At 47.9% G+C, this 25,032-nt stretch overlaps 1 protein-coding gene across 1 annotated transcript in view; it reads right to left on the bottom strand.

Annotated features, from left to right (window-relative positions):
- LOC142583352 (protein qui-1-like) overlaps positions 1–25,032 on the bottom strand; it is a 523,212-nt gene that overhangs the window by 58,430 nt on the left and 439,750 nt on the right. The window contains exon 17 of the mRNA XM_075693781.1: positions 13,377–13,640. Within this exon, the coding sequence (XP_075549896.1) occupies positions 13,377–13,640 (264 nt within the window). The remainder of the gene's footprint in view (positions 1–13,376; positions 13,641–25,032) is intronic.

Here is a 25,032-nt window from a genome sequence, read left to right as displayed (position 1 = left end):
CGCGTTTAAGTGGTCTGTCGCGTCCCCGATACTGAAGTGACTATGTGCCCAATATATGGGGAGCTGGGCAGACTGCCAAACGGAATCGGCTCCTGGGAAGAAAAGGGAAGTGCGACGGCAGCTTAATTTTACGCCACTTTTACGTCACATAAGGATTGGACGGAGAGCTGCGCTTCGCGGTGCCGCGAGCATAATAAGGTAAACTTAACGAATAATTTCCCGCCAGTTATTTCGGCCTACATGGCCATTTTGAAATGTGAAAGCCTGTAACTAAACTTTTATGCCGATTACCTTGAGCTTTTTCATATAAACACGTGCCGTAAACCTTGTAACTGAGGAGTTAATTAGTGTAGTTTGAATGAATCCCGTTGGTTGTTTTCGAAAGTATGTTCGCTTTCGTACATAATTCATTTGCACCTTCAAGGGGTGTACGGTAGCGCGATTAAAAGACGGGACAAAAGAAGACACACAGGGACACACACAGCGCTTGAAGATGCATTACAAGCCCGCATTGCAACCCTCTTTTGCACCGACCTAATTTGAATAGGTCAGTACAGATGTTTGGTCAGTACAATACAGTTATTTTACTTTTTTCCTTTGCTTAAGTGTTCGAAGTGAAAAAAAAGGACACCATATTTTAAAACAAGCGTTTTCATTTAGGATTCAAATTTTATTGTTTCAGAAGCTTTAAAAAGTTGCAAAATAAGTTTCAGGGACGCGAAGCCTTACGTTTACAAATTTGTAACCTTGCAGGAGCAAAAGGGGAAAAAATTTGTACGTTACAAGCCGTTCTCAAAAAAAGCAAATAATTTAATGAAAATTTCACAAAACTGACGTAAAGCAAAAATTTCAAGCCAACTGTAATCTAATGCGTCATAATTGTATGCGCCTTAGACGCTCTGACAGGTGATGTTAGCAGATTTGTGATATCTATTTTTCGGGCGGAGTTAGAGTCGTGTTGTAAACTACGTGCTTCAGGAGGTAACACCTTTATTGAGATTCTGGTCAGTTATGATCTGGCAGGCCCGCGTCCTAGGATGGCCCCTCACGAGGAGCGACCCTTTCGGCCCAGGCAACGAGGGCTTTTTGTAGTTTTTCGTCCGGTTCTCAGCAGCTCCTCCCACGTCTGTTGTGAGGGAGCTGGCAGGAGCGACCTGGGAAGCGGTAACCCCTGGCATCCCCAAAGAATGCGATTGTGGATAGCCAATGTTTGATTTGTGCAGTTTTGACATATTGGGTTCCATTGCCCATTGGTAATTATGGCCAGCCAATGTGGGCTGGGGAACGACTTAGTTTGGATTCGACGCAGGATTTCAGGTCCCCCTTTCTTAAATTTACGAATTTCTGGCAATTTAGTGCGAGATATTACAATATCAATCAAAAAATATAATTCCTCTAGTTACTAAATTTGAAACTATTAATGACTTTTCAATAATTTGGAACTTCCCCCATTTTACGGTAGGTATATGTATGTGTGATGTTCGTGTGTAACATTTTTCTAGACATTCTTCAACCAAAGGAAATCCGTTAAAATTCCCCTGGTGCTGGACGAAATCGAACCCACGTCACACGGGTTTCGCAAGCACAGTAGCCAGACACTTTAGTGCGCTGCCCTACGAGCGCCCGGCGAGGCAACAATTCACATCGTTCGCACGCACCGCTGCCCCACACATCACGGAGGCCACGCGCAAACTTGGCGGCGACGCCGTTAGATGGCGCAGGGGGTCCAGATAGAAGCTCGAGAGAGGAACCCAGCTGTACGACGTGCCTCATGCACGCCGTGCTTCTGCGGTGGCAATGCAGTGTGTGTCTACGTTGCTTGGTTGCTAATCGCATTAATGTTCACGCTCGTCGTGAGGTGGCTTCTGCCGGAATTATTCTTTTTTTACTAGAAATGTAGCATATTTCATTCAAATCTGTTCAACGGTTGCTCAATTATGATATCTGTGCTATTCAGAACTGTTAATACAGTCAAATCGCAGTTGGCTCTGATTTAAAGCTTCTTCCTAACGATTGAGCAATGCGATATGCAATAAATAGAGCTGAGCGAAATTAGGGTGTTATAACTCAGGCACAGTCGACAGCGTAAGTCTGGCGACAATATATCAGAAGAGAACACGGTACTGACTAGGCCATGAATGTATTCTTTCGGAGACCGAAAATGAACAAGATTTTTTTCTTCTTTGCAACCTAGGCATGAAGGCTGAAATCAAGTGGTATAGTCTAATTGCGCCTGTTTGACAAAAGTAATGCAGCGAGACATATTCAAGTTGCACTGCTGGGGCTCCGTAACTTACAACTATTCCAATATGTTTTTATTTCACTCTCGGGACGTTAATTTTACGTTACCGCAGACGCAAGTACCGTGCGGTGACCCGCAGCGCTGTTTGCACAGAGCCTAATCAAACGCTCTACTCGTGTATAGGATCTCATTTTTGTTAGCTTTCAATGCGAATAAAACTGCCTGCCTTGACAGGTTATTCTTATCTAAGTGGCTGACCAGAGGCGAGGAACATGCAGAAGTGGAGAGGGGTCTCGTGGGGCCGGGCTAGGACAGTGAAAGTAGGTAACCGGATGAGGAGGGTGGTGCCGGCGTCTACAATTGGCCGGCTCCTCCTTGCTTAGCGCGCGGTGGCTGGTCGAAAATCGCGACGGCGTGCAGCGGGACGTTAAAAAAGCCGCTAAAATGGGTCCTCAGCGAAGAACAGTTGGCTGAGCGATGGCTTGCACGTGTCAAAGAGCTCGACATCGTTATATTGCCACGCAAAAATTGTTATTATACGCAAATAAATTCATATTGCCCCGCAGCTTCGAGTAGTGCCAGAGTGACCGGACGGCAGCGATCTTCCGTTTCTTTTGGAACGTTGCAGTCTTGGGCTATTAAAAAAAAAGTAGTTTTCTTAGGCATATTAACGCACCTTTGATGCATACGCGACACTTTGACGTGGTGAGCTTTCTCCGTTTTGCGACGTCGCGTGACAGACAGGATAAGTGGGCGGAGCCCGAAAGCTTTTGACCAAGAGAGGAAGTCTAATGGCGAGAAAAGCATAGAATCAGTAATAATCATTTTTCTTTTGTTCGGTTTAATTATGCGTAATCAGTGTGCACACGTCACGTCATATGGGGAGTTTCTGAGGTTTTCGCTACGTCGCGTGACACACAGGCGAAGTAGCGGTGGCGCGAAAAATTTTGGACGAATCGTGGAGGGATGATCGCAGAAATGGAATAGCAACAGTTGGGAACAGTTTAACGTTATAGCGCCCCCGTGCTAGCACAAATAATTTGTTTTTCGCTGATGCCAGGTGGCTTCTAGGATTTTGATCTCGACCGTACGTGCCTTTGTCTTGCGATGGCCAAGAATGCTTTCGCTAAGCTCCGCTTGCGACATCACACTCACTGGTGGGACGTAGCATGAAAGCAGAAATACGGGGCTGATTCTTGAGTTTTACATCTCAAAACTACACCTGGTTTGCGAAAGGAGCTGTAGTGAAGTGCTTCTGTTTGACTATTGACCTCTTTGGGTACCTTAAAGTGCACCGAAATCTCAATACACGGGCGCTGCCTACATTCGTACCCCGTCTGAATGCAAACCAATATAGGGCGCGGTGTAATGAATAATACATTAGCCCCGTTTGACAGAGTAGAAAGGTCTTGTGTAATCTTGTCTTTTTTTTTTTTTGGGGGGGGGGGGGGTCAAGCAGGCAGAGTTCCGCAATGTCACACAGGCATAGCCGACCGGAAAAACTGCTGCTGCGATCCCTTACGCTCATGCCATATTGCATAACAAGAAGATTCACCAGTGTGCCGGAGTTGATAAAATTTTTTCAGCCTCACACAACTTTTAGCGTCGGTGAAAAACGAAACGAAGAGCACTTCTGAAGAAAGTGCGAAACAAACAAACAAACAAACAAACAAACAAACAAACAAACAAACAAACAAACAAACAAACAAACGTTTTTCGAAATTGACATTTTTTTTCTTCTTTGTAACCGACTGTGACTCCGCTATCTTGTGGCCGTTTGCCCATCGGACAAACGGGCGATTATCTAAACAAATGGTCTCGTGAACACAGCATTCTGTGATAGACTTACCTTGCAATGCATTGCAAGGCCTGCGGCTGCAGCCTTCTTGTTAATGAGAAAAAAAATGGTTGTAGGAAAAAAAAGCGATGAAACGACACCGCTTGATACATGCTACCCGCCCAGCTAAACGAGCAATGTGTTGATAAGGAAGCGACTTCGCTGTGCGAAGAACATTGTACTTTATTTTCGTACCTGCTGAATTATGATACGAGGTTACATGTCTGTCGAAAAACGAAGAAAAAGCACACATCTGATTTTGTTTTTAACATTGCCACTGCAGCCTGTCTCATCTATCTTGGTGATATGTGATGGCTTATAACGAGCACGTCCCATGAACGAAGTTTCTCAGAGGCAAGCACGATCGTTCTTGCCTTCTCCTCTTTCCGTGACTTTGTATGTGCTTCAAAAATACGAGGTGAAATATTCGCCTGCACGCGACCAACTGAAACCAAAACCTAACATGAAAACAACAAGCAGGGACTACAGAAGTGTTCAGCAATTTGGTAAATATACCGGGTAGGTGGGGAATATGAACGGCGCTATTCGCTTATCAGATAGATCCTCCCTCCCCCCCTCAAAAAAAGAAAAAGAAAAGAAAAACACCGGCGTAGGAATTGCCAAAACGAGACAGGAAAGAGCAGGAGAGAAAAAACCACCAACAGAGAGACCCGAACACGCAAACATGACATTTGGCTACTTATTCTTCTACTACATACGTACAATAGATATCGCTTGCAGATGTGCTTCTTTAAATTTACTTCTCGGCTATTGGATTGTTTTGATATCCTTCTACATATCATTGTAAGCTGCAGTGGGCAAAGCTGCAGTGCGTAGTGCGTTAGAAAGAGCAATAGACGGCTTGACACGTACTAAAGTTTTGGCCTCTATTTCAAGCTTACCGAAGTTTACTAGTATCTTCACATCCTATGACCGACACTGAAGGACATGTATCGTCCAAGAGTCGTAAACAAATTGATTCGATACGATTTAAGTATATACTGCGGGGAAAAACAATGGACAACAAGTTCGTGTGAAGCCGCCCCAGTTTGCTTGCAACCTAAGCACGAAACGTGGAACAGCAGCGTGCATTTTGAACCCGTGCGCGGGCGTATTGCCTGGCGCGCCCCAGAACTAGGCTTCACGGGGCAGGTCGGGAAGAAACTTCCTTGATCCCCTGGTCCGTAAGCTTTTGTCACCGACAGTGCCGAGGGCGCACCGAAAAACAAAGACACGACAAAGCTGGCACGTGTGCCTTCGCTCAATGCAAGCGAAGCGGTCGCACAAAGGTGCGCAGAATAACGGAATATAAGGGTTCTTTATTGGAAACATGATATCACAGTTTCAACAGCTCATTTTCTCGAAGTCCCGAAGAGACGTGTTTTCTTGCGATTGAAGATTTGCGCTCCCACAAAAAAAATTCAAAGAGAGAGAGAGAGAGAGAGAGAGAGAGAGAGAGAGAGAGAGAGAGAGAGAGAGAGAGAGAGAGCTGATGACTAAGGCACTATTCAGGGGAGCTACTGAGATTTACGCTGAACGCGCGGGCGCCTTCAAAATGCGTGCGCTGAGGGGATAAAAAAGTTTCAATAGCGGACGCTCGCTCTATGGCTTCCTTCTTTTATCCGGGCAACAGATAAACATAAACACAGTGCTCAGACACGCGTGTTCTCGAGCGGCGAAATGTATTAACAAACACAGCGCTACAGGCGAATGCGCACCGGAACCAAAGACGGGGAACCCATAAACGAAATAAGACAAAACAAAAAGAGCAACAGCATGCTCGTCAGTCTTTCGACCGACGCAGGGCAGTAAACTTAAGAAGCAAACAGGACAACAAGCCGAGTGAAAGCGGTGGGGGTAGAAGGAGGGAGGTCGAAAGAAGCACACAGAAGAGCGCGCAGTAGGAATTGTCCCATCGATCTTCTCTTCGACCCTTCGGAGCACGGGCTTTCTTTTCATACCCGCGGAGAGCATCGAAATGCGCAGACGACGAAAAATTCGGTATCCCCGATTCCCTCACAAAGCAATGTACGATCGGAGAATCTACGGAAGCCGGGCAATCGCGAGCCTTTCTGCGCTTTCTTCTGCCCCGCGCGACGGGGACACTAGGGAGAGCGCTCAAAACGATGAAAATTTCGTTGAACATCACTCGCGGTGGTTTGGTATACGCATACGCACAGATGCCGTATGCCTATGTGGATCAGGGGCGCAGATGTAGAACGCGGCAGCGGAAGTAATAAGGGACGGAGGACAAACGCTGGTAGCGATGCACACCCAATCACGGAGTATACACGCAATTCAACGAGGTTGCATTATGCGGGATATAGGCGGGCAGAAGAGCTCAGGCCGAAGGCAGGGAGAGAAGGACGTTTGGTGTATCCTTAATTTGCTCGCTGAGGGCGATGACTGACTTCGTTAGAATAGCAAATCTGACCGGAACAAAAAAAAAAAAACGCATGTGATTTTACATCTTGAAGTTTGTAATCGCCAAGTAGCTTGTTGTTTGTAACAAAAATTAAGCGCATAACTAGCCGCGACGAAAGAACGAAAGTAACTGTAACACTGTCCTTAGGTTGATCGACAATAAATCTTTTACGTGCTCTTTAGAAGGGAAATTTCCACATCTTATTCAAATCAGCTGAACAGAGGATAAATTGCCATTCGTATTCACCTACGGATCAACAACGTACATATAAAGGGTCGGCGGCATTGTTTCAAAATCCCAACGCTCCGCATTTGAAAAGGCACTACCTGGCACACTCGAATTAGCCCACGGTGACAGCTGTAAGGTTCACCACCGCAAATGAGAATAGTCGCGAGTAGGTAGTCGAATAAACGCCATGTTGAGGAGCTATGTTCTCCTTTCATGAATGCAACTGTTTACTACCCTCTTCAGTTGCAATGACATCTGCCATCCCTTCTTTGACTGGCCATCAAGCCAACTTTTAAATATATATCGAGTCATATTGGTGTAGAAGGAAATGCGACAGCAGACTTAATGTCTACTGTCCGCTGTCTTGTTAAGCAGCTGTCCGCTGTCTTGTTAAGCACCTTGACAAGCATTGAACTCGCACTGTGGGGGCCAAATACCTACACAGTTTGCCAAAAAAGGTGCGCGTAGCCGGACGGTTCAACGAACGCACGAAAACGTCACCTGTCGGTGAACGTCGGTTTATAGGCCGGTTTATATGCTTGTGTTAGGGCCGCACCCTCACTCTGGAGGACAAAATTTTGGAGAGAAAGTTCAAAACGTCCCGCCGGAGCTAGCTGCTTCTCCGTCGACTCCACTCAGGCTGGCGCCGCCGCGCCATTATTTGTTTATGTAGCGCGTCGTCTCGGCTGTGTTGGCAATGTTTCCAGTCAAATCGGTGGCATTTCGCCTCTAGAGAAGGGGGGGGCCCCGTTTGGGTCGGCGCTGGTAAGGGACGATGGGCCGGCATCTGAGGTCGTTTACTGCAGCGTTATGCCATATGTGCATCTCTTATGCTCTGCTACTGTTGCAGGAAACAGCACGAACGTCTAGCGGGCCGTCATCGGCCTGATTCGTATACGAGCCGCACCCAGTCAAGATTCTAGAACAAAAAAAGTGCGACCATCACACGAGTATATACGGTACTGCACGTGTCGCATAGCTGTACACAAATTTCGGTTCACACTGGGCCCGCACATGCAGTGCAAACCGAAATTTCTGCACCAGTGTGCGACATGTGTGGCTTTTCACACGACCGTACACGTGCGGCATGCGGGCGGTGCGGCGCGCGGCTCGAGCGCAAATCGGCCTTAAATGACAGTTGACCGTACCGGCGACGCAAAGCATCGCCTACACCCGGATGCGGCCCTAAAACCTAGCTCCTTACATCGCAACACGAAATGGATCAATTCGGAGCTTTGATTCACTAACAAGGACGGCTCCGTAAGACATGTGCACATCAATTTCTTTGGATATGACCGGCAGCAAGAGTAGATGCGTGGTTGTTTGAACATTTTAGATCGGCGCCCTTTGACGGTACTCAATGTTCCTGGACGCTGACCGCGCATTACTAGACAGATGAACTCTCGCTGTCCTTTGAGACTTTCTCGTAGACCAAGTGCACTGTCCGTGAATCGGTGGTAACTGCAACTTTTCTGCTCCATGCACCAAGTTCACATTTTTAACTTGTGGCAATTGTAACTTATGTTCTCCGTGACCTAGCTTATTCACTCAACCAGCAAAAATTGTAACGTTTATGCACCTTTTTAGCTTAGTATATGTTCAGTTGGACTTGCACGTACCCGCACTGGTTATTTTAGTACTTGATATGAATCAATATTCCAAGCAAGGAATCGTGCCTGATTTTCACATATCTCGTCTGTCTTGAGTGTTCTTGCGCTCGCTTTTTCTGTTTAGTCGCCATCACGCGCGGCGAGTGTTTTGCTTCCAGTGGCGCTTACTTTTCTTGTTTATTATATGTAATCTGTGAATATTCAATGCTTCTTACAACGAGGCAGGGTGTGCGCGATGGTGGGCGTTCTCTGATAAATTCCACGTAATGACGATTTTTTATATATATAGTGTAAATTGGGTGTTGAATTATTCCTTAGTTCGTTGCTCATGATTTTGTGTCTCAAGATTAGCGGTGCTCCTATAGTGAGAGAGATTTCAAACTGGTGGACGTTGTGCACACGAACTAATAAAACAGTTTCTTTTTAATTTGAGAGTTTCTCTGCGGTACAAGAATCTGTAAGGGCCAAACAATCAAATCTTCCTTACCTCAGTAAGGAAGCCTTCATTGCGGTGAGGCTACCTTATGTCACTCTGAAAGCTTCCTTACTGAGGGGCCCTCGGTGAAGGCTTCCTTGGTGCTTCCTCAGCATAAGGTAGCTTCAAAGCTACCTTCATGCGTCCTTACGCCGCTCCTGGCCCTGAAAGAGCGCTTCACCTCACTGCTTAACCACGTGACGTTTGCTTGCTGTAGCGCTGCTTGCTGTCTCCCATGCGCGCTGTCGCGCACCTGGGGAAAAGCGCGAGCACGGTACGTCTTGCCAGGCATGTTCGTTTCAGTCACGCGTGCGGCATGGAAGCGTTGCTAGGCGTAGCTAGGCCTTGAACGACGCCGGCGTGCCAGCGTTGCTGGAGCACATCAAGTTTTGCACTGTAATGCGCTACTTTTTTAAAGTTTAGTAAACAAAACTAGAAAAAGCGTCCACGCTTCTCTATATTACCTCTTCAATTTAAAGATTGTGCAGCAATATAAAATTTTTTTTTATTGAATAATGGTGTTTGCGTAAAGCTTTTAAGAAATAATCTCGAACCCAGGCATGCGGCAACCACTCCTTACGTGAAGACGGGTGAAGGGAGCTTTAGAGAACGCTTGCTTCCTGCATCGGTCCTTCGCTGTAAGGAGGCCTCACGTAATGTTAGTAAGCGCTCGAAGGAAAGGGACGTTTCACTGTTTGAGCCTAAATATAAGCTTGCAAAGCTCTTACGCCAAGTGCGTTCACTTATACGCCAGAATTTGCAGCGCCTTTAGGGGGCAGCCATCTTTTGCCGGGGAACGCGGTAACGGGCGGAAAGAACGGAATAACAAGCACGAAAACACTCAGCCCATTCTTTTCGCCTTCTTTCCGCCATTGTTCGCTCGCCATGGCTTTGTCGTCAGCTGTCCAGTCATCGAATTGGCAGCCCGGCGTGGGTTACGCGCATACAGCTGACGACTGCGGTCGAGATTCAGTGCGCTTGCACTCAACGGGTGTGCGAGAGTAACACGTTCTGGTCTATAATTGCTATTTCTTCTTGCTCTGTGCTTCTTTCTTTCTTTTCTAACTTTCGTTCTGGCTCCGTATGCGAGTTTAATTTTTATGATTTTGGAACAGCGAGGCTATAAGGCAACATATTTTCACAGTGTTATTATGCAAGAAATAGTAAATGTATGAGCAATACTAGTACCAGTAAATCCACACACAGAGAATCATCGTAGTGTAATCAATCTTTTTCTTTGTAAAATACGTTTTTGCAGCCAAACTGCATTCTCAGAAGTATCGTACGTATAAGAAGTAAGCGTTCTCTATGGGCGCACAGTGAAAAAAAAAGGAAAATAAAAATAAATACACTTAATACTAACCGTTTCTGATTATGCCTTCAGGTTAAACAGATCCTTGTGAGTGACTACCACCAATGCGGCTCGTGACAGCGGGGTCTCAAGACGGTATACTGGTTGAGGGAAATACCCGTGCTTACGGCAATGCCAGTAACAAGAAATACTGCCAGGAGATTTTATGCTGGAGACCTGATGACGCCTAATAATGCTTGTTTATAGACATGACTCTTCTTGACGTATGATTGTTGGTATAGTTCAGGAAGCAGCAGTCACATGAGCGTCGGTTAGTTTCACAGGCACTGCCGCTGTGGTGGAAGAAACAAAGTAGGAGAGGCCATGATGTCACGTTTTTGAAGCCGAAAGTACAGCCATCTTGGTGTGTTATCTCTCTTTGCGTCTCCATTCAGCTCGGCGGAGCAAATGTGCGCGAGCTTTGAACTTGCGCTGCGATGAGCCACCGGAAGTGTGCGTCGCTGACGCGTGTCAGAACAAAGCCTACGAAACTTCTGTAACCGTTTTAGTGAAGCAGATGCGCTCCTATGCTTTTACGTGGCAAGTTGAAGAAAACGAGGATTCACGCCGTGACTACGTGTTATTGACTGACACTCGCACTCGCAGAGCCGGAACATAACTTTAAAGCTCACACACCACACTCCAAACACAGTTTGTCTCGCGAACTGAACGTTCTTCAACAAAAATCCGAGCTGAAAAAAACTTATCTCGCTTTTCGGAGGCTGAGAGCAGCAGCGAGAGCTTCACGAGCGCGGTTGCTACGGCAATGACGATGTTTTGAATACCAGTCCCAATGTTCCTGTGCGAAAAAACACCACGTGCCTTCCACCACACACATGCACATTCATCCGGGCTGGCCGACGCTTCTCCTACGATTTCCTTTCTCCATCCTATAGATCCTTTTTTTTATTGGCTCATGGAATCCTCATGCATAGACTGTACCCAACGCTATAAGGATACCACTGTCCAATGTGCGGCGTACCGGACACCTTGGCGCACCTGATCCTCGAATGTCCATGGCACCTAGACACAGACGCATTGCCTTCACCGAGAGACTGTTGTAACGCCAGACAAGAAAGTGAAGACCTCATAGAAATGTGGGAGGCTAAGCTCGTCTCCGAGGGCCTGGAACAACAACGACGCCTCGTCGCCAGGGCCAAGGAGGCAGTGAAGGCCAGATGGTTCCTGTAATGAGGAGATCTCCCACCTAGAGTAGAACCGGGGCTTACCCCGGGATACTATTTCAAAAATAAACGTTTATTCCTCCTCCTCCTCCTCCTCCTCCTCCGCCATATTTGGTAGGCAGTTTCGCCACTTATGAGCTGTCTGCTTTTGACGCCATGCTGGCTTGGGCGAAGGCTGTGTGTTGTATGCCAGATATATGCTCGGTTGCAGTTGCTGGTGGTTGTTTTCGCGCTCGCACGTTCTACTCAATATGACGTGCCGTCTTCTACCTAGCAAACGGTTCTGTGAAGCGTACTGAAATGATTTAGGTCGGCATGGCCATGGTTTCTGCTGGCGTTGAGGCGGACGGAGCACCTAGCGCGATGTGTGCGCGCGTGTTTGGGCCTACAGTCAGGCTCGGAGATCATCTGTGTATTTCTAAAAAAATTCGTTTCGGGAATGTGCCCTTATTGCAACATTCGTCCTGTAGTCCTAAGCTGTGGTTTGGCAGCAATGAGTAGTTAAAGAACATACGCGGCGATCGCAACGGCGTGGGCGGCTATCGAAACAAGTTCTGCTGTTTACTTCGACAAGCGTTCAAATTATTATGTGTAGATATACTGCTCGACTATCTCGTTCGGTGGACGCGGTTTTCACTTGCAAATGAAATAGTTGTCGTTAGTAATAGCGACATTGGAATAAGACTAGCTTACAGTGGTCGAGCGGCAGGCCGCGGACTGCGCGGGCATCTGAAGCAGCTACTTAGCGGTAAGTGCTGGTTTATATTGATACATGCATATTGCGTGTTTCTTGTGGCCGATGCACGCGGGCACCCCGACGAAGACGACGAACGCTCTCTGGCTCTCGAACTATCGGCTGAAATGGACAGCGCTGCAGTTACGATTTGTAAATATACTTTGTAAATAGTCTACAGTTTTAATCTTTCGTTCGCGTAACATTCTGGTGGAGGTGCGGGGTAATGACTGAGGGACGAACAAATTTTGTTCGTTCTATATAGCGTATGGACCGAACAGTCATTAAGACCACGCGTGGTCTTAATGAGGCATTAGTCAATAGTTTTCTTTTTTTTTCGCTAATGATGCCGATGAAATCGGCCTATTGATTCCTATAGACAAGCGTAATTGACACTGTACAACCTGCAAATAGATGAAAACGGCTTTATTTTGGTTTTGTCTTCTTCAGCGTTGTTCAGCCCATCCTCGACCGCGCACTCACCCGTCTTGCAGAAATTGTGCGCTCACAAATAGCCATCACCTTGTCACGCAAATGTTTGTTAGATATTACTGCTTTAGGCGAAAACGCAATGCCGACGCATAAAGCTTATGTATCATGCTGGCTTACCAAACGCAGTGATAGCTGTTTTGAGTCACGCTATCGGCCTCATACAGGAGGCTCACATAGCATATTAGGCTTGAAGTGCGTGAGAACGATGTCGGTGGGCGAGACAAATATTCTATTGGTGCTGTATTGGTATGGCCGTACATGAGCACTCTCATGCTTCAATTTACACGGCTAGCGATCATATAGAGATAAGATTTTCTAATTCGCTCTGGCAGACCACAGACGCCGCTGCATTTCGTTGAGTGGAAACCGATGCAGCCAATGCGGCCAAAATAGTTCAAAACACACATCGCGGCTGGTTACGCCCGAGGCATGTTTGCGTAGTGTAGATTAATTTCTGCATACTGAAATTACTAGGGCACTAAGTGGTTCCCAGACTACCTAGCATGAACTGATATCCCGCAAATGTTTCATAGAATGAGCTAAAACATCTCTAAATCATTTCGCAGGACGCGGCGACAACACATTCAAGCAGGACTGCACCGGCTCGCACAAGCCAGAGAGGAGGAAAGGCTCGCGGTGCATTCATTAGGGCGCTCCGCCCCAGCGTGTAACTTACATACACTATATAGCTTGAACATGATCGTATAGAGGGGATGGCTGAGAGCTGCACGTTATCAAACGTTGTGGGAGAGCTGAAGAAAGAGCTCTGTAAAATGTAAAGAAAGGCGGGATCACGCACCGGCCATGTGTCTCACGAGCTTCTTGGACGTGAGGTGGTAGACGGCGACGAGCTTATCGTCGCCCTCAGTGGCGCAGAATACGTGCTGCGAGTCAGGTGCGGCCACGAGCTGGCGGATGGGCGCCGGCAACGTTAGCGAGAGCACCTGCGGCGGCAGCGCTAGGCTCAGCCACGACGTCACCGGCACCAACAGCGGCGTCTTGGCTTGGCTGCACCAGCTGCTCGCCTGGCTCACCAGGTCCCCGAGCACCTTGGAGTTGCCGTCTGCGGGAAAGGTAGCGGCCGCAACTGTCAGGACCACCGAAGTGGTTTCGTCGAGGCTGTTGGGTGCACCACAGCGAGCACGCCGAGGCTTTGTTCAAAACTTGAGCGGAGCTTTGCGCAGATCACTGAGTTCCGGTGCTTCTAAGGCATAGCAGCCCCTTTTGCCTGCGCGCGCTGCTAGGAGGTTGGCCAAAATGGCCGATCGATCGTCATCACCATTATTATTAGTGGTATTTCGAGCAAAACATATTGTTGACAACAAGCATACAGACGACAGAGAGGAAAAAAAAAACTTGACAGTCGTTTAAGTATCCTTACGTGATTTGAATGCGAAAGCAATACGACTTCTCTAATTAATTGGTTACGTGCATGATACGTGACGTCATACATTGCTAGGTTTCCTTCACAACCCTACGTTAATCAATCTTATTCCATCTTGCTCTAATATGTATCGACCTGAATCCACCTTAACCTGCTCTAACGTCGCAACCAGATGGCTGCGACATGACGTGTGCAATGACGCACGCACTAGGCACACCTTTAGTCAGCCATAACCGTGGAGCTGTCGGGGAAGCGTGCTATTCTCGCTGCCCAGGGGCCTAGGTTTGATTCCCACCCTTACCCAAGTGTACGAAATCTTCTTTTCCAAGCCATTAAGTTACCTTTTTACGGGTCCGAAAAATTTGACGTCAATTATAGCATTTTTGACATGTTTTTACTCTTTGCGCCGTAGGCCATATTTTTCCAAGCGTCGCTCGATTACGCTGGATTTTCTTTATCTTTATCGGGCGACCACTTCTCGCCGCCTAACAAATGTTATCGCACAGCGCGGGACGCGCCTGCATGTATTCGAAGTTTCTGGAAAGTTATCGATGCTTCTATCCGCTTTCTGTTGTCGCCGCACCTTGTTATCTTATTTCATCGCGTGACGCGAATGGTGTAGAACTTTGTGGAAGACACGCGGGTCCAAGCGATTAGTCTGGAACGTTCCACGACTGCTGTATAAAAGCCGACGCGCTCGACCCGCTGATCAGATTTTCGACGAACGCCGGTCGTGTTCGCCGCTACCATCTACTAGCTCTTAGCTAATCTTTTTCTCCCTTAAAATGGCTTCTTCTCTCACCATAGCTACCTTTAACTGTCGTGGTTTGTCGCGTGCTTCTAAGCAGTTAGAGGTTATTAATTTGGCTAAATCCAAAAAGGTAGATATTCTTGTGCTTCAGGAAACCTTTATTCATAGGCTAGGCCAGATCAGCCACTTCGACCGGATTTTTCGCACTCGGTCTTTCTGGAGTTATGGCGCGACGGGCAGTCGAGGTACGGCCATCGTTTTGATGCCGAATTTCGACTGCCTTGTTATTCGCCATGCCAGGGATTCCGAGGGCCGCGTCTTGTCGGTGGACCTTGATTGTGGCATTCGAATTGTTAATGTTTATGCTCCAACCCGGTCTAAAGATCAGAGAGAGTTTTTCGCTACATTAGAACCCTACTTGGTAGGTCCCTCTCGGCTAATCCTTGTAGGCGACTTCAACTGTGTGTTCGAACAGGTTGATCGCATCCCGCATAGAGGGACTCCAAACCAGAAAGATAGGCGTGCAAATGTTGTACTACGAGAGCTCGTCGACGGGCTGGGACTTGTCGATGCTTGGCGTGTGCTTCGCCCTGGTCAGTCAGGAATGACTTGGACAGGAAGAGGCATGCAGAGCCGCATCGATCGTTTTTACATCTCGTCGTCACTGGCTCCTAGTATGCATTCTTCTTGGTTAACTCCTTCTGCTCTTAGCGACCACAGCTTCCTAATTCTGCGGTTCGCCGATTCTAGCATAGTCCCGCAAGGGAAGAGACCGTGGCGTCTGAATCCACGTCTTCTAAAAGACAGGCAGGCAACCGCAGAGGTATCATCCATTCTTTTTCGATCGCTGCACAATAGAGCGAATCTAAGTGGTACAGAATGGGATGACGTGAAGGTCAGAGTGCGTGAGTGCTTCAGGTCTTGGGGCAAGCGTCGAGCGCGCGAGGAGCGTGAGGAGATTAAAATCGTCTCCGACGCGATCCTCCTGCTCTCGAGGCCACTGTCCGGCGGTCCTGGAGTTGCTTCGGCGCTGGCCTCACTCCGAAAGGAACTTCGGATTCTCCTGCAGCGACGCTGGGATGGCTTGAGGGCCACAACCCGAGCAGAGCTGTGGGAAATGGAAGCGTGGTGCAGCAGAAACGTCCTACGTAAACATCTCTCAAGGAAGAGCACAACTCTCTCTTCCCTAATAGATCCAAGCGATGGTAGCATAGTCGATTCACCAGATGGAGTTCTTGCACTGGCGAGGCAGTTTTACATGACCTTGTATGCCGAACCAGCTGCCACTCCAACTGCGTTTCCTTTTGCTTCGCCAGCTGAGCCGCCGCAAGTGTGCGACTCAGCCATAGATGAGGACGAGCTTTTTTCGGCATTGAAGTCTATGAAGCGTAATCGCAGTCCGGGATCCGATGGTCTGACAGTCGAATTTTATGTTAAATTTTGGACACTGTTAGGGAAGCCATTCACATCACTGGTGAACCGGCTACTCAGTGAAGGGACTTTGTCAGCGTCTCAACGAGAGGGGTTAATCACTCTCCTTTGTAAGGACGAGTCGAGGAGCTCCGATCTGAGAGCATGGCGTCCAATCACACTTCTGAACTGCGATTATAAGCTCATAGCAAAGTGCCTGTGTATGCGACTCACGCCAGTGCTCAGCACTGTTTTGGGTCCATACCAGGCATGTTGTGTCCAGGGGCGCTCTACTCAGCTTCACGGTATAGCACTAAGGGACCTTCTCCTGTGGGCAAATACCAGGAAACTTCCAGGTATTCTTTGCTCCTTCGATCAGGAGAAGGCTTTCGATATCATTAGCCATAGGTACCTTTTCCGTGTTTTGGAAGAGGCTGGTTTTAGTGTGGGTTTTAGACAGATGATCCAAGCTTTGTATTCTCGACCGACTTCTGCTGTTCTCATACGAGACCGCCTCTCGGAGGCGTTCATTGTGGGACGTGGTGTGCGACAGGGGGACCCGCTCTCACCTGCCCTCTACGTACTCGCTTTTGAACCGCTTCTGCAGAGGTTGTCTTGTGACAGCAGAATTGGCAGGTTCCTACTTCCACCAGGTTCCCCCCCGGTTGCACTCTTTGCCTATGCAGACGACTTGTCCATTGTCGTCCCGGACGAAGCATCAGCTTGCGGCGTCCTGGAGGTCATGGACAGTTACTGCGGGGCGAGCGGTGCAAGGTTGAATAGGTCGAAAAGTGCAGCAATGTACTTGAACTCCACTCCTTCCAGTCCGCAGCCCGTTCATGGTCTCCCCGTGAAAACGCGGCTGCGGATTCTAGGCTTACAGTTCGAACCAGATGGTCTCTCTCCCGAAAACTGGCAACAGGCTAAGGAGAAGCTTGAAGCCAGGGTTCAGGAATTCAGCGCGTTGTCATGCCCTTTGACTGCTCGAGCGACAATCCTTCGCTCACTTCTGTTTTCCTTTCTGACGTATGTGGCGTGTGTGTCTCCTATTCCAACCCGAACCAAGCTTATCTTGGAGAGGGTCTTGTTTCGCTTCCTCTGGAAGGGTACAACTGGTTGTGTAGCTAGGCGGGTGCTCAAGTTGCCCAGGGACAAGGGAGGACTCGGAATTCCCGACCTGGGCATCGTGGCTACTGCACTACACGTCAGGTGGACCCAGGTCGCTCTTAACTCGGATATGCTCCTAACTCGAAGCTTAACTTCCTTCTTTCTTAGCACCCGACTCCGCTTGTTCTCGCAGAGCACATTTTCCCACTGTGTTCCTCGTTCAGGTACCCCGTCCACCATTTATGCGGCGGCTGCCAACTCTTTGGTAAGCCTCCGCAAGGTTCACCCAGGCATCGACGTAGTTTCAGCTCCACTCCAAGAGTTAGTGGATATCCTCACCCCAGGACTCCCCCCACATTGCCAAAGGTACGACCTGTCGATTCACAGGCCAAACTGGAAGCTCATTACGGCCGGTTTCCTCGACGCCAGGCGAGCCACCTTTATGTACCGCCTGGCGCGAGGGTGCCTGCCGTTGAGCTACAGGCCCTTCACAGCCATCCCGGCTCGTGGAGTGTGTCCTTTCTGTGGCGCTCGTGAGGACTCAGTTCATATCTTTACGCAGTGTTTGCTTCCTGCAGCTCTTCTCCAAAGAGTTGCTAGTCTATTTAGGCTCCCAGGCGTTCCTTATGAGACAGTCAGATTTTTGCACCCTTTGCCCAATCAGGCGATCAACCAGTTCGTGCTTCTCCTCGTCGAGTGCTCATACCAAGTTTGGCTGGCACGCTGCGATGCAATTTTCGGGGGTCGGGCACCGGGCCTTCACGAAGTGCTTGCGAAAGCACGGAAGGAGGTCTGATTCCACCTCACCCGGGAGCGGCACCGCTTGGGCGAGAAGAAGTTTCTCGAAGTGTGGGCTCGTCCTGCCGTGATTTTTGACGAGTCAGGTGGAAAGCTATCCATTAAGTTATGATGCATGCTCCAAAGGTCGCACGACTCGGCCGTGTGCGCCAGTCGATCTACGGGGTTTTGTTTGGCTCAGTGGAACCCAGAGCTGGAACCGGTGGTGGTGCACCCTCAAGTGGTCGCGCTGCTCCGCGGACGGCTTTGGTGGTCTCCATGGTTGTATGCCTTGACCTCTTTTGCGTCAGGGCAGTCCGAGGGTCAGTCAGGCTTGTGCCCTGCAAGACCGACATGGCTGTTTGTGTGTTGAGTGCAGTCCCTCAGTTGGACTGCACCACAACAGCCCCCTTGTCCGGGAAGGACCGTTGGCCCGAACCAAGTCCCCCCACCCAGTCAGCCCGGGTTGTGGGGGAGTACCGGGGTCAATGTATCGAATGATGCTGGGTTGATGAGTACATGAAAGCTCTGGGACGCGGCGCCTCTGGTTGCCAAGTCCTCTTCCCATCTGACAACGGTACCATCCTTCTTTGAGTGTAGCCTGTTTGTGAGGGCACAAGTTCGCCCAATAAAACGCTCGTTTCGTTAATCACAGTTTCGCTGCCTTCTCAACCGTCACTACCACGTGACAATATTATTCTTTCGCATTAACAGGTACGAAGCAGGCTGACAGCTGCCACCAAAAAGGGCACAACGCCCCCCTGCTCTTCATGAAGGCGAGGATAGAAAAATAAAATCCCAAGATGGGAAGAAGGGAAGGAAGAACAAGATGGACCGATCACAAAGGCAAAGAGTAAAACCACGAAAAAGAATAGAACATGGCAGCATAGGAGCACAAAAAAATATCATCGCAGGTGATATCAATAAAAAGAAATAACACTGAAAGAAGTACAAAATAGCCAAGCTTTTGCCACAAGCAAAAGAAACAAAAATACGCTGTAAACGGGAAGGAAAGTCAGTTTTATTTAAAAAAAATATGTAACGAAGGTGGAGTGAGCCTTGTCGCGGCGAGACGTACAACCGCTTAGACAAAGGCATCAATCGAGGGCCGTTCGTCGAAGAAGACGGTAGTCCCACAGTTGTGACGTGTGCTGTGAAGGAAAAGTGGGTCACTCCAATATTGAGTGCCTCAGAGGTACTACAAGGCGCACACGACGGACTGTCTACATGTCCTCGACGATGAAAACGTCCACACACTCGGACACAGACGACCCATAGCTTGAGTAGCAGTGCTCCAAGCACTTCGAGAACAGCCTTGAACGCGATCACGGAGACGAAACGATCCATTTACAACACGCCTACCGGGGTGCTGCTTGAGAAGGCAGCGAAGAGCCAGCACACGAGTGACATCAAGGTGAAACAAAATTTGTGTGCAGTCTCAGTCACTGCAAGCATAATTGGAAGCCAGTCGATTGGCTTCTTCATTTCAGGCGATCCATATATGTACGAAGGTATCCACTGGCCTTCGATAAATTGAAGTTTTCTGGCAGAGTGAGTAACGCTACGTACAAGTGGATCATCAGCGTCAGTTCTCTGTAGTATGTTAAGGACGGGGCAAGAGTCAGTAAGGATAACACTCTTAGATACGGTTAACTCCTCTTGCGCATATTTTAGTGCAACATCAATCGCTGCCAACTCCGCAGTGGATGAGCTTGAATGCGATGTGTGAAACGCCCTTCGAATTTCAGTTCAAGGGCAGAAGAAAGTTACAGAGGCTCCTTGACCATCGTTTTGTACAGATGCGCTTGCATGCAAACCATTTAAAGATAATCTGGAAATCTTTCGAACAAGTGTGACTGGGTCTATTAGAAGCACCGGAACAGGCAGTTAGGCCTTTCTGTGTATCTCAGGTATTGAGAGATAAACACGTAATACACATTTGTTGGTATCTATCACAGGTATAACTCAACCAGGGTCTTCAGAAATGCCATGAGTGGTTATAAACAACGCCGCCTTTTTTTTTAATGTGAGAGAACTACCAGTGAATCGGCCGATTAAGGAGCGTTGTACTATGTGATTCACGATGCAGACGCTCGATATGATGTAGAGCTCTCTTCTGCTTGCAGGCTCAGGGGCAACTGATGTGCTTCCGTAAGTATTGGAACATACTGCACCCCACCAAGCATGAGTTGGAGGCCAACAAGATGGTCACCTTCCAGCTGGTCCGTCAAACAAGGCAGCACATTAAGGAATGAAAACGCAAACATCACACCGGAGAGTACATATGACTGATAAATCTGCCGCGATACTGTCCTTTCGCTACCGACACCCCTTTCTCTCAAGGCGGCCACTTACTTAAAGAGGGATTGCAACTTGCACCGTACAGGCTTAATTGTTGGTCGCCTGAAGATGTGATCACGGATCATTGCGTCAATGTAACGGTGTAGTTGCGTCCAATATGTTGATGTGTCACCGAGATACAATCAGCTCATGGTTGGACGAGCACACTGTCTACGATGGTACGCAATCACAACCGACTTAGCAGGTGAAATCGACAGGTGAACTTCATCCAAGTGCTCTGAAGTCGCATTCGGAGCTTTCTACAAGCTCGCACGAAGGCGCGGACAAGGTGCGAGGGGCCGCTTATCCACTCACCAATATCGTCAGCATAGATTTATGCCCATTGGGAATTCTTAGTCCTGTGGCAAGTGACTCGGCAGGGCTACAAGAATACAGTTTAAAGAAATCGGCGACAACACACTGCCCTGGGCTACACCACGCGTTACACAGCCGGATTCACTGGTTGCTCCTCCAACGCACACTTTATTCCAGCGCTGCGATAGAGTGGCACAACTGAGAGACTGCATCATGAAAGTTTGTGCTCACGACAGCATGCAATGACAGCAGTCTGTAATGGGTTGAGGACAATTAGAGAACGTGCGCACGCCCTGAAAGAATTTGTTGAGAGCCGCTTTGCACAATGCTGTAACTAAATGTGTCTGTGAAACTATATATAGCAAATGCACGTTTTTCAATTCATACCATGAGCAGCATGCTCGTGAAGCCTGTGGAGCCCATCAAATTCGCCAGAACAGTGACTTATCTGCAAGTGTACCTTCAATTTCGCACGGCGCTGTCACATAGTTGAAAGAAAGCTCCGTTATTTTTCGACCATGTGACAGCGCAACCAACGGCAATGACAACGTCGACATTGTTTATCTTTGTACGTGTTTTCTTCATACATATATCACTGTGAATAGGCAATAAAGAACGGTTGGAAGTCAGCACTGTGTATATCTGACTAATCTTTGTCCCGTCTCTTGCGCTCTTCACTCCTGATTCATCGATGCCCCTCACCAAGCGGCCGAATACATAATCATTCCGTTGTAACGGTTAACATGCTGAACAGTCCTCCGACCTAAAGAAATCAAAACATTTCGTAAGTTTCTGCTAGAAAGGGACAAAAATGGACTCTACAGGAGATACATTCATAATACGAGTCCGCAGATAATCGTCTACGACATCAATGCCAAATTACAATTGTTAGGTAAGCATCCCGATAGCCTGCGACTCTTATCGCGTTGGCAAGTGTGCTCGCAGTTTGCTGAATGATGTGCTCCTGCGATGCTTTCAAGCTTCCAGCTCGGGCTGTTCATCTCCTTTTGAATTCTTTTTTATCCCTCGCGTTTCATGGGCAGCCATTGCTTTCTTCGCGCCGCGCGTGTCATGCGAACGAAATCATTCCAGTTTTTGTTCCTCCTGTAAAGAAGGCAGCGCCACAGAAAAGATAGTAGTGTGGTGAAGAGTTTCAGACAAACGTCAAGTTTGCAGAGAAAAGTAAGCCGGCCTCCGCTAAGGCGAAGAAGCGGTAACAGAAGTGAACAATATATATATATATATATATATATATATATATATATATATATATATATATATAAAGGACATAGAGCGAGAAGCATTACAGAAATGCGGATTGCACTAAATCACGGTCACGTCTCAACAACATTTCAGCAGATATATATTGTCTTTCTGGACATGCTCTAAATTTTGCAACTATTATCTGCTTGTCGAACTGGAAGGAAACGAACAGGGCTCAAAGCTACAAATATATATGCCACGGCATCCGCAGCCGCGTGCGATCTCATCTGCGCTTCCGTAGGGAGGGGTTAGGGGCATGGTGGTGTGAGGTGCGAAGGGCTACGTTCATCCGCGGCGTCAGCTGCTGAGGCTAGTCCGCGGTACCAGCGTGTGTGGCGGGAATCAGTGCTCCTGTAAGGGGCGATGGCGAGCTGCTACGAGTAAAGCTCGATGTGACGCTCCCTCGGGTGTTGTCGCCGCTGACACTGGTGGCACGATTTCCCCGCGACGAAGGGCCGCTCTCGTCGTTGGTAGAACGAAAGCGTGAACAGAAAAGCGTAGATCCGCGCAAGACGGGCTGTGCGGTGACGATGGCTACAATACGGCGCCAGAGTAGCGCGCGTCGTTTGTATGGAAACAAAACGCTGCATGAGTGGAGGTCTGTCTGCGGCGGCTGCTGTGAATCGCGCCCACGCTTTGCCCACGCGCTGCCTCTCGTGATCTCCCGATTAGCGAGGCAGTCACGCAACACTTCGCTCCTTTTGCAATGTGCCGCACGAGACAGATTGTCCGCGCCGGCTACGCTACTCACAGCGTTCTCTTCCTAATATAAACCGTCTACCTATATAATCATAATACAAAATATTGACACGCGAAATGAAACGTATAGAGCTGTGCTCAAATTTCGCATTAGGAAGTATCGTGATCGTCAGCGAATTTTTTTCTTCTATTTTCGCGGTGGATATAACATGCATTTGGGCACGCGCAAGAAAGACAGAAACAAATACTAAGACCACACCATACAATTAAGATTTCTTTCGGTAGGAGACTCGCACTATAATTAATGCTCAAAACCTACCTCGAAGCACATGGATATATGCCTCTGAAGTTAGAAAATAAAGTGCCATCAGGATGAGCAATTACGACGTTTCTTTGTCTTAAGATAACGCTGGTCTCGCCGTGTCACGTAAATTTTAGGGGGGCATATTTAATGACATCGACATACTGTCATATATTCTTTCTTTCTTTTTTCTTGGCTCGCCGAACGGAGAGCGGCAATAAATTATAAAGAAGACGGCAGAACGTATGCTGAGGTGAAGCACAAAAAAATAAAGAGGAAGCAGAAGGAGAAGAAGAAGAGAATGCAGGAGGGAATAATAGTTCGCAGCGAAAGAATCGCGTGCCGAAAGAAATGAAGAACAGAAAAGACCGATCTCTGCATAGCGCGGTGCGGTCTACTTTCACAAACAGATTAGACGAAGGAGATCTGTTTTGCGGTGCGCTGGCATTTTAGTTGTTCTTCTTTTCTTGGCGACCTCCTCTGTTTCAAATGTGTCGGAAGACGCTATCAATTCTTGCGACTGACGCTTCCTTTTTATTTTCTTTTTCAAACTTACGGCTCACCTATCACTTCGCAAGAGCAACAAAAATGGGTGGATTAAGCTGCGACCATTGGAAAAGGTAAAACGGCAGCTGCGAGTCTAATTTAAATGCCACTCAGATTTTCTCTCATCGCCCCGGCTAAGAGGCGATGAATGGCCGCATACTTCAGATGCAGCCAGATGCAGCCAGAGAGAGAGAAAAAAAAGAACAGACGAAAAATGTGTGGTGGTAGGGTTTAAAAAGTGTTCCGGTCATTCAATTCCATAACTTTCTCATTCTTCATTTTTTTATTTTTTTCAGGTACAAAAGAAGGTATTCGTAGAAGTTCAGAACACTGGCACCTCCTCCGCGCGCACGTCGTCGCTAAGCGTCCAGCTACCATAAAACGCCAGCTGTTCTTGACTGCTGTCAGTCGCTCCTGTTAAGGGCCTGCTTTCGTTAACTGAAATATGATCTATCTTATACAGCCTGAAAGCGCCTGCGCAGAAAAAACTAAACAGACTAAAACAAAAAGAAAACGAGTGTACAAAAGCAGGTAAAGGAAAGGAACGCGCGCACTCACTTCGTTCTTGAGCTCGACTTTTATGTGCCCCTCCGTTGGAGGAGGTGATAGCGGCACGTTGCCGCCATAAAAGGGGAGAAAGGCACGCGAGCCTCGTAGTGCGCTTCGGCGAGAGCCAGGGAAAGATGTTGCCATATTATTACTTCTTCGGGTGGAGTACGAACAGTGAAGAGAAAAAAGAAAAATGCTGAAGCAACGTTTGCAGCATCGCATCCACCGAGAGCACGTGCGTGGGAGCGCGTGCGCCGAAGTGACAAGCGACGTAACTCTGCCTTTGAAATGTACAAAAGGCTTGTTCGTGTCTGCGTAGTTTGCAAACGTTTACGCGCGAAACTTTGTTTCTTTAATGGCGAAAGAGACGTCCGATGTATCGTTCGAAATTTGTTAGAAGTACGGCAAAAGGACCCGAAAGTTAATTGACCCCACAAAGCCCTATATATCATTATACGCTGAATCTGATACCTGAAAATAGTGATTTATGCGCGGTGACCTTATAACAAAGCCCATGGCACAGTTCTTGATATGCTGGAACGAGTTTTTCCTCCAGTTTCCGATAGTTCGGCAAACTAATTACTTAATAATTAATTAAGTACCACAAACCTAAATTTTTACTCGACAAACATTTCGTTGTTACATTCCACGAATGCATTCTCGATGGGCAGAAATAAAGCTGAGCAAGTTGTTCTCATTTTTTCTTGAAGTGGAAGGGAATTTGGGCTTCGTGGGGCTAAGGCAGCACGTACGACGTGCTTGGTTGATTTGGAACGTGGCATATTGAGGTACGTTGGACTTATGCGGGGAAAATTTGTTGGAGGTACGTAGGAAGAATCGGGAGTCGAATTAGTAAAGTTTTCGTTCGTAAAAACTGTTCGCCAGTAACCACCTGTCTTGGCCTATGTTATCATCGCTGTCCTGACTGGCCATCGTCTGGTCTGTTCTTACGAACGGCTCTTGCGTACGAATCGCTCAGTGAATACAGGCCCGGCTTATTTCCCGGATAAACT

This window comes from Dermacentor variabilis, chromosome 1 (assembly GCF_050947875.1).
Source record: "Dermacentor variabilis isolate Ectoservices chromosome 1, ASM5094787v1, whole genome shotgun sequence".
NCBI classification, from domain to species: domain Eukaryota; kingdom Metazoa; phylum Arthropoda; class Arachnida; order Ixodida; family Ixodidae; genus Dermacentor; species Dermacentor variabilis.
This window is presented reverse-complemented; position numbering and strand designations above follow the sequence as displayed.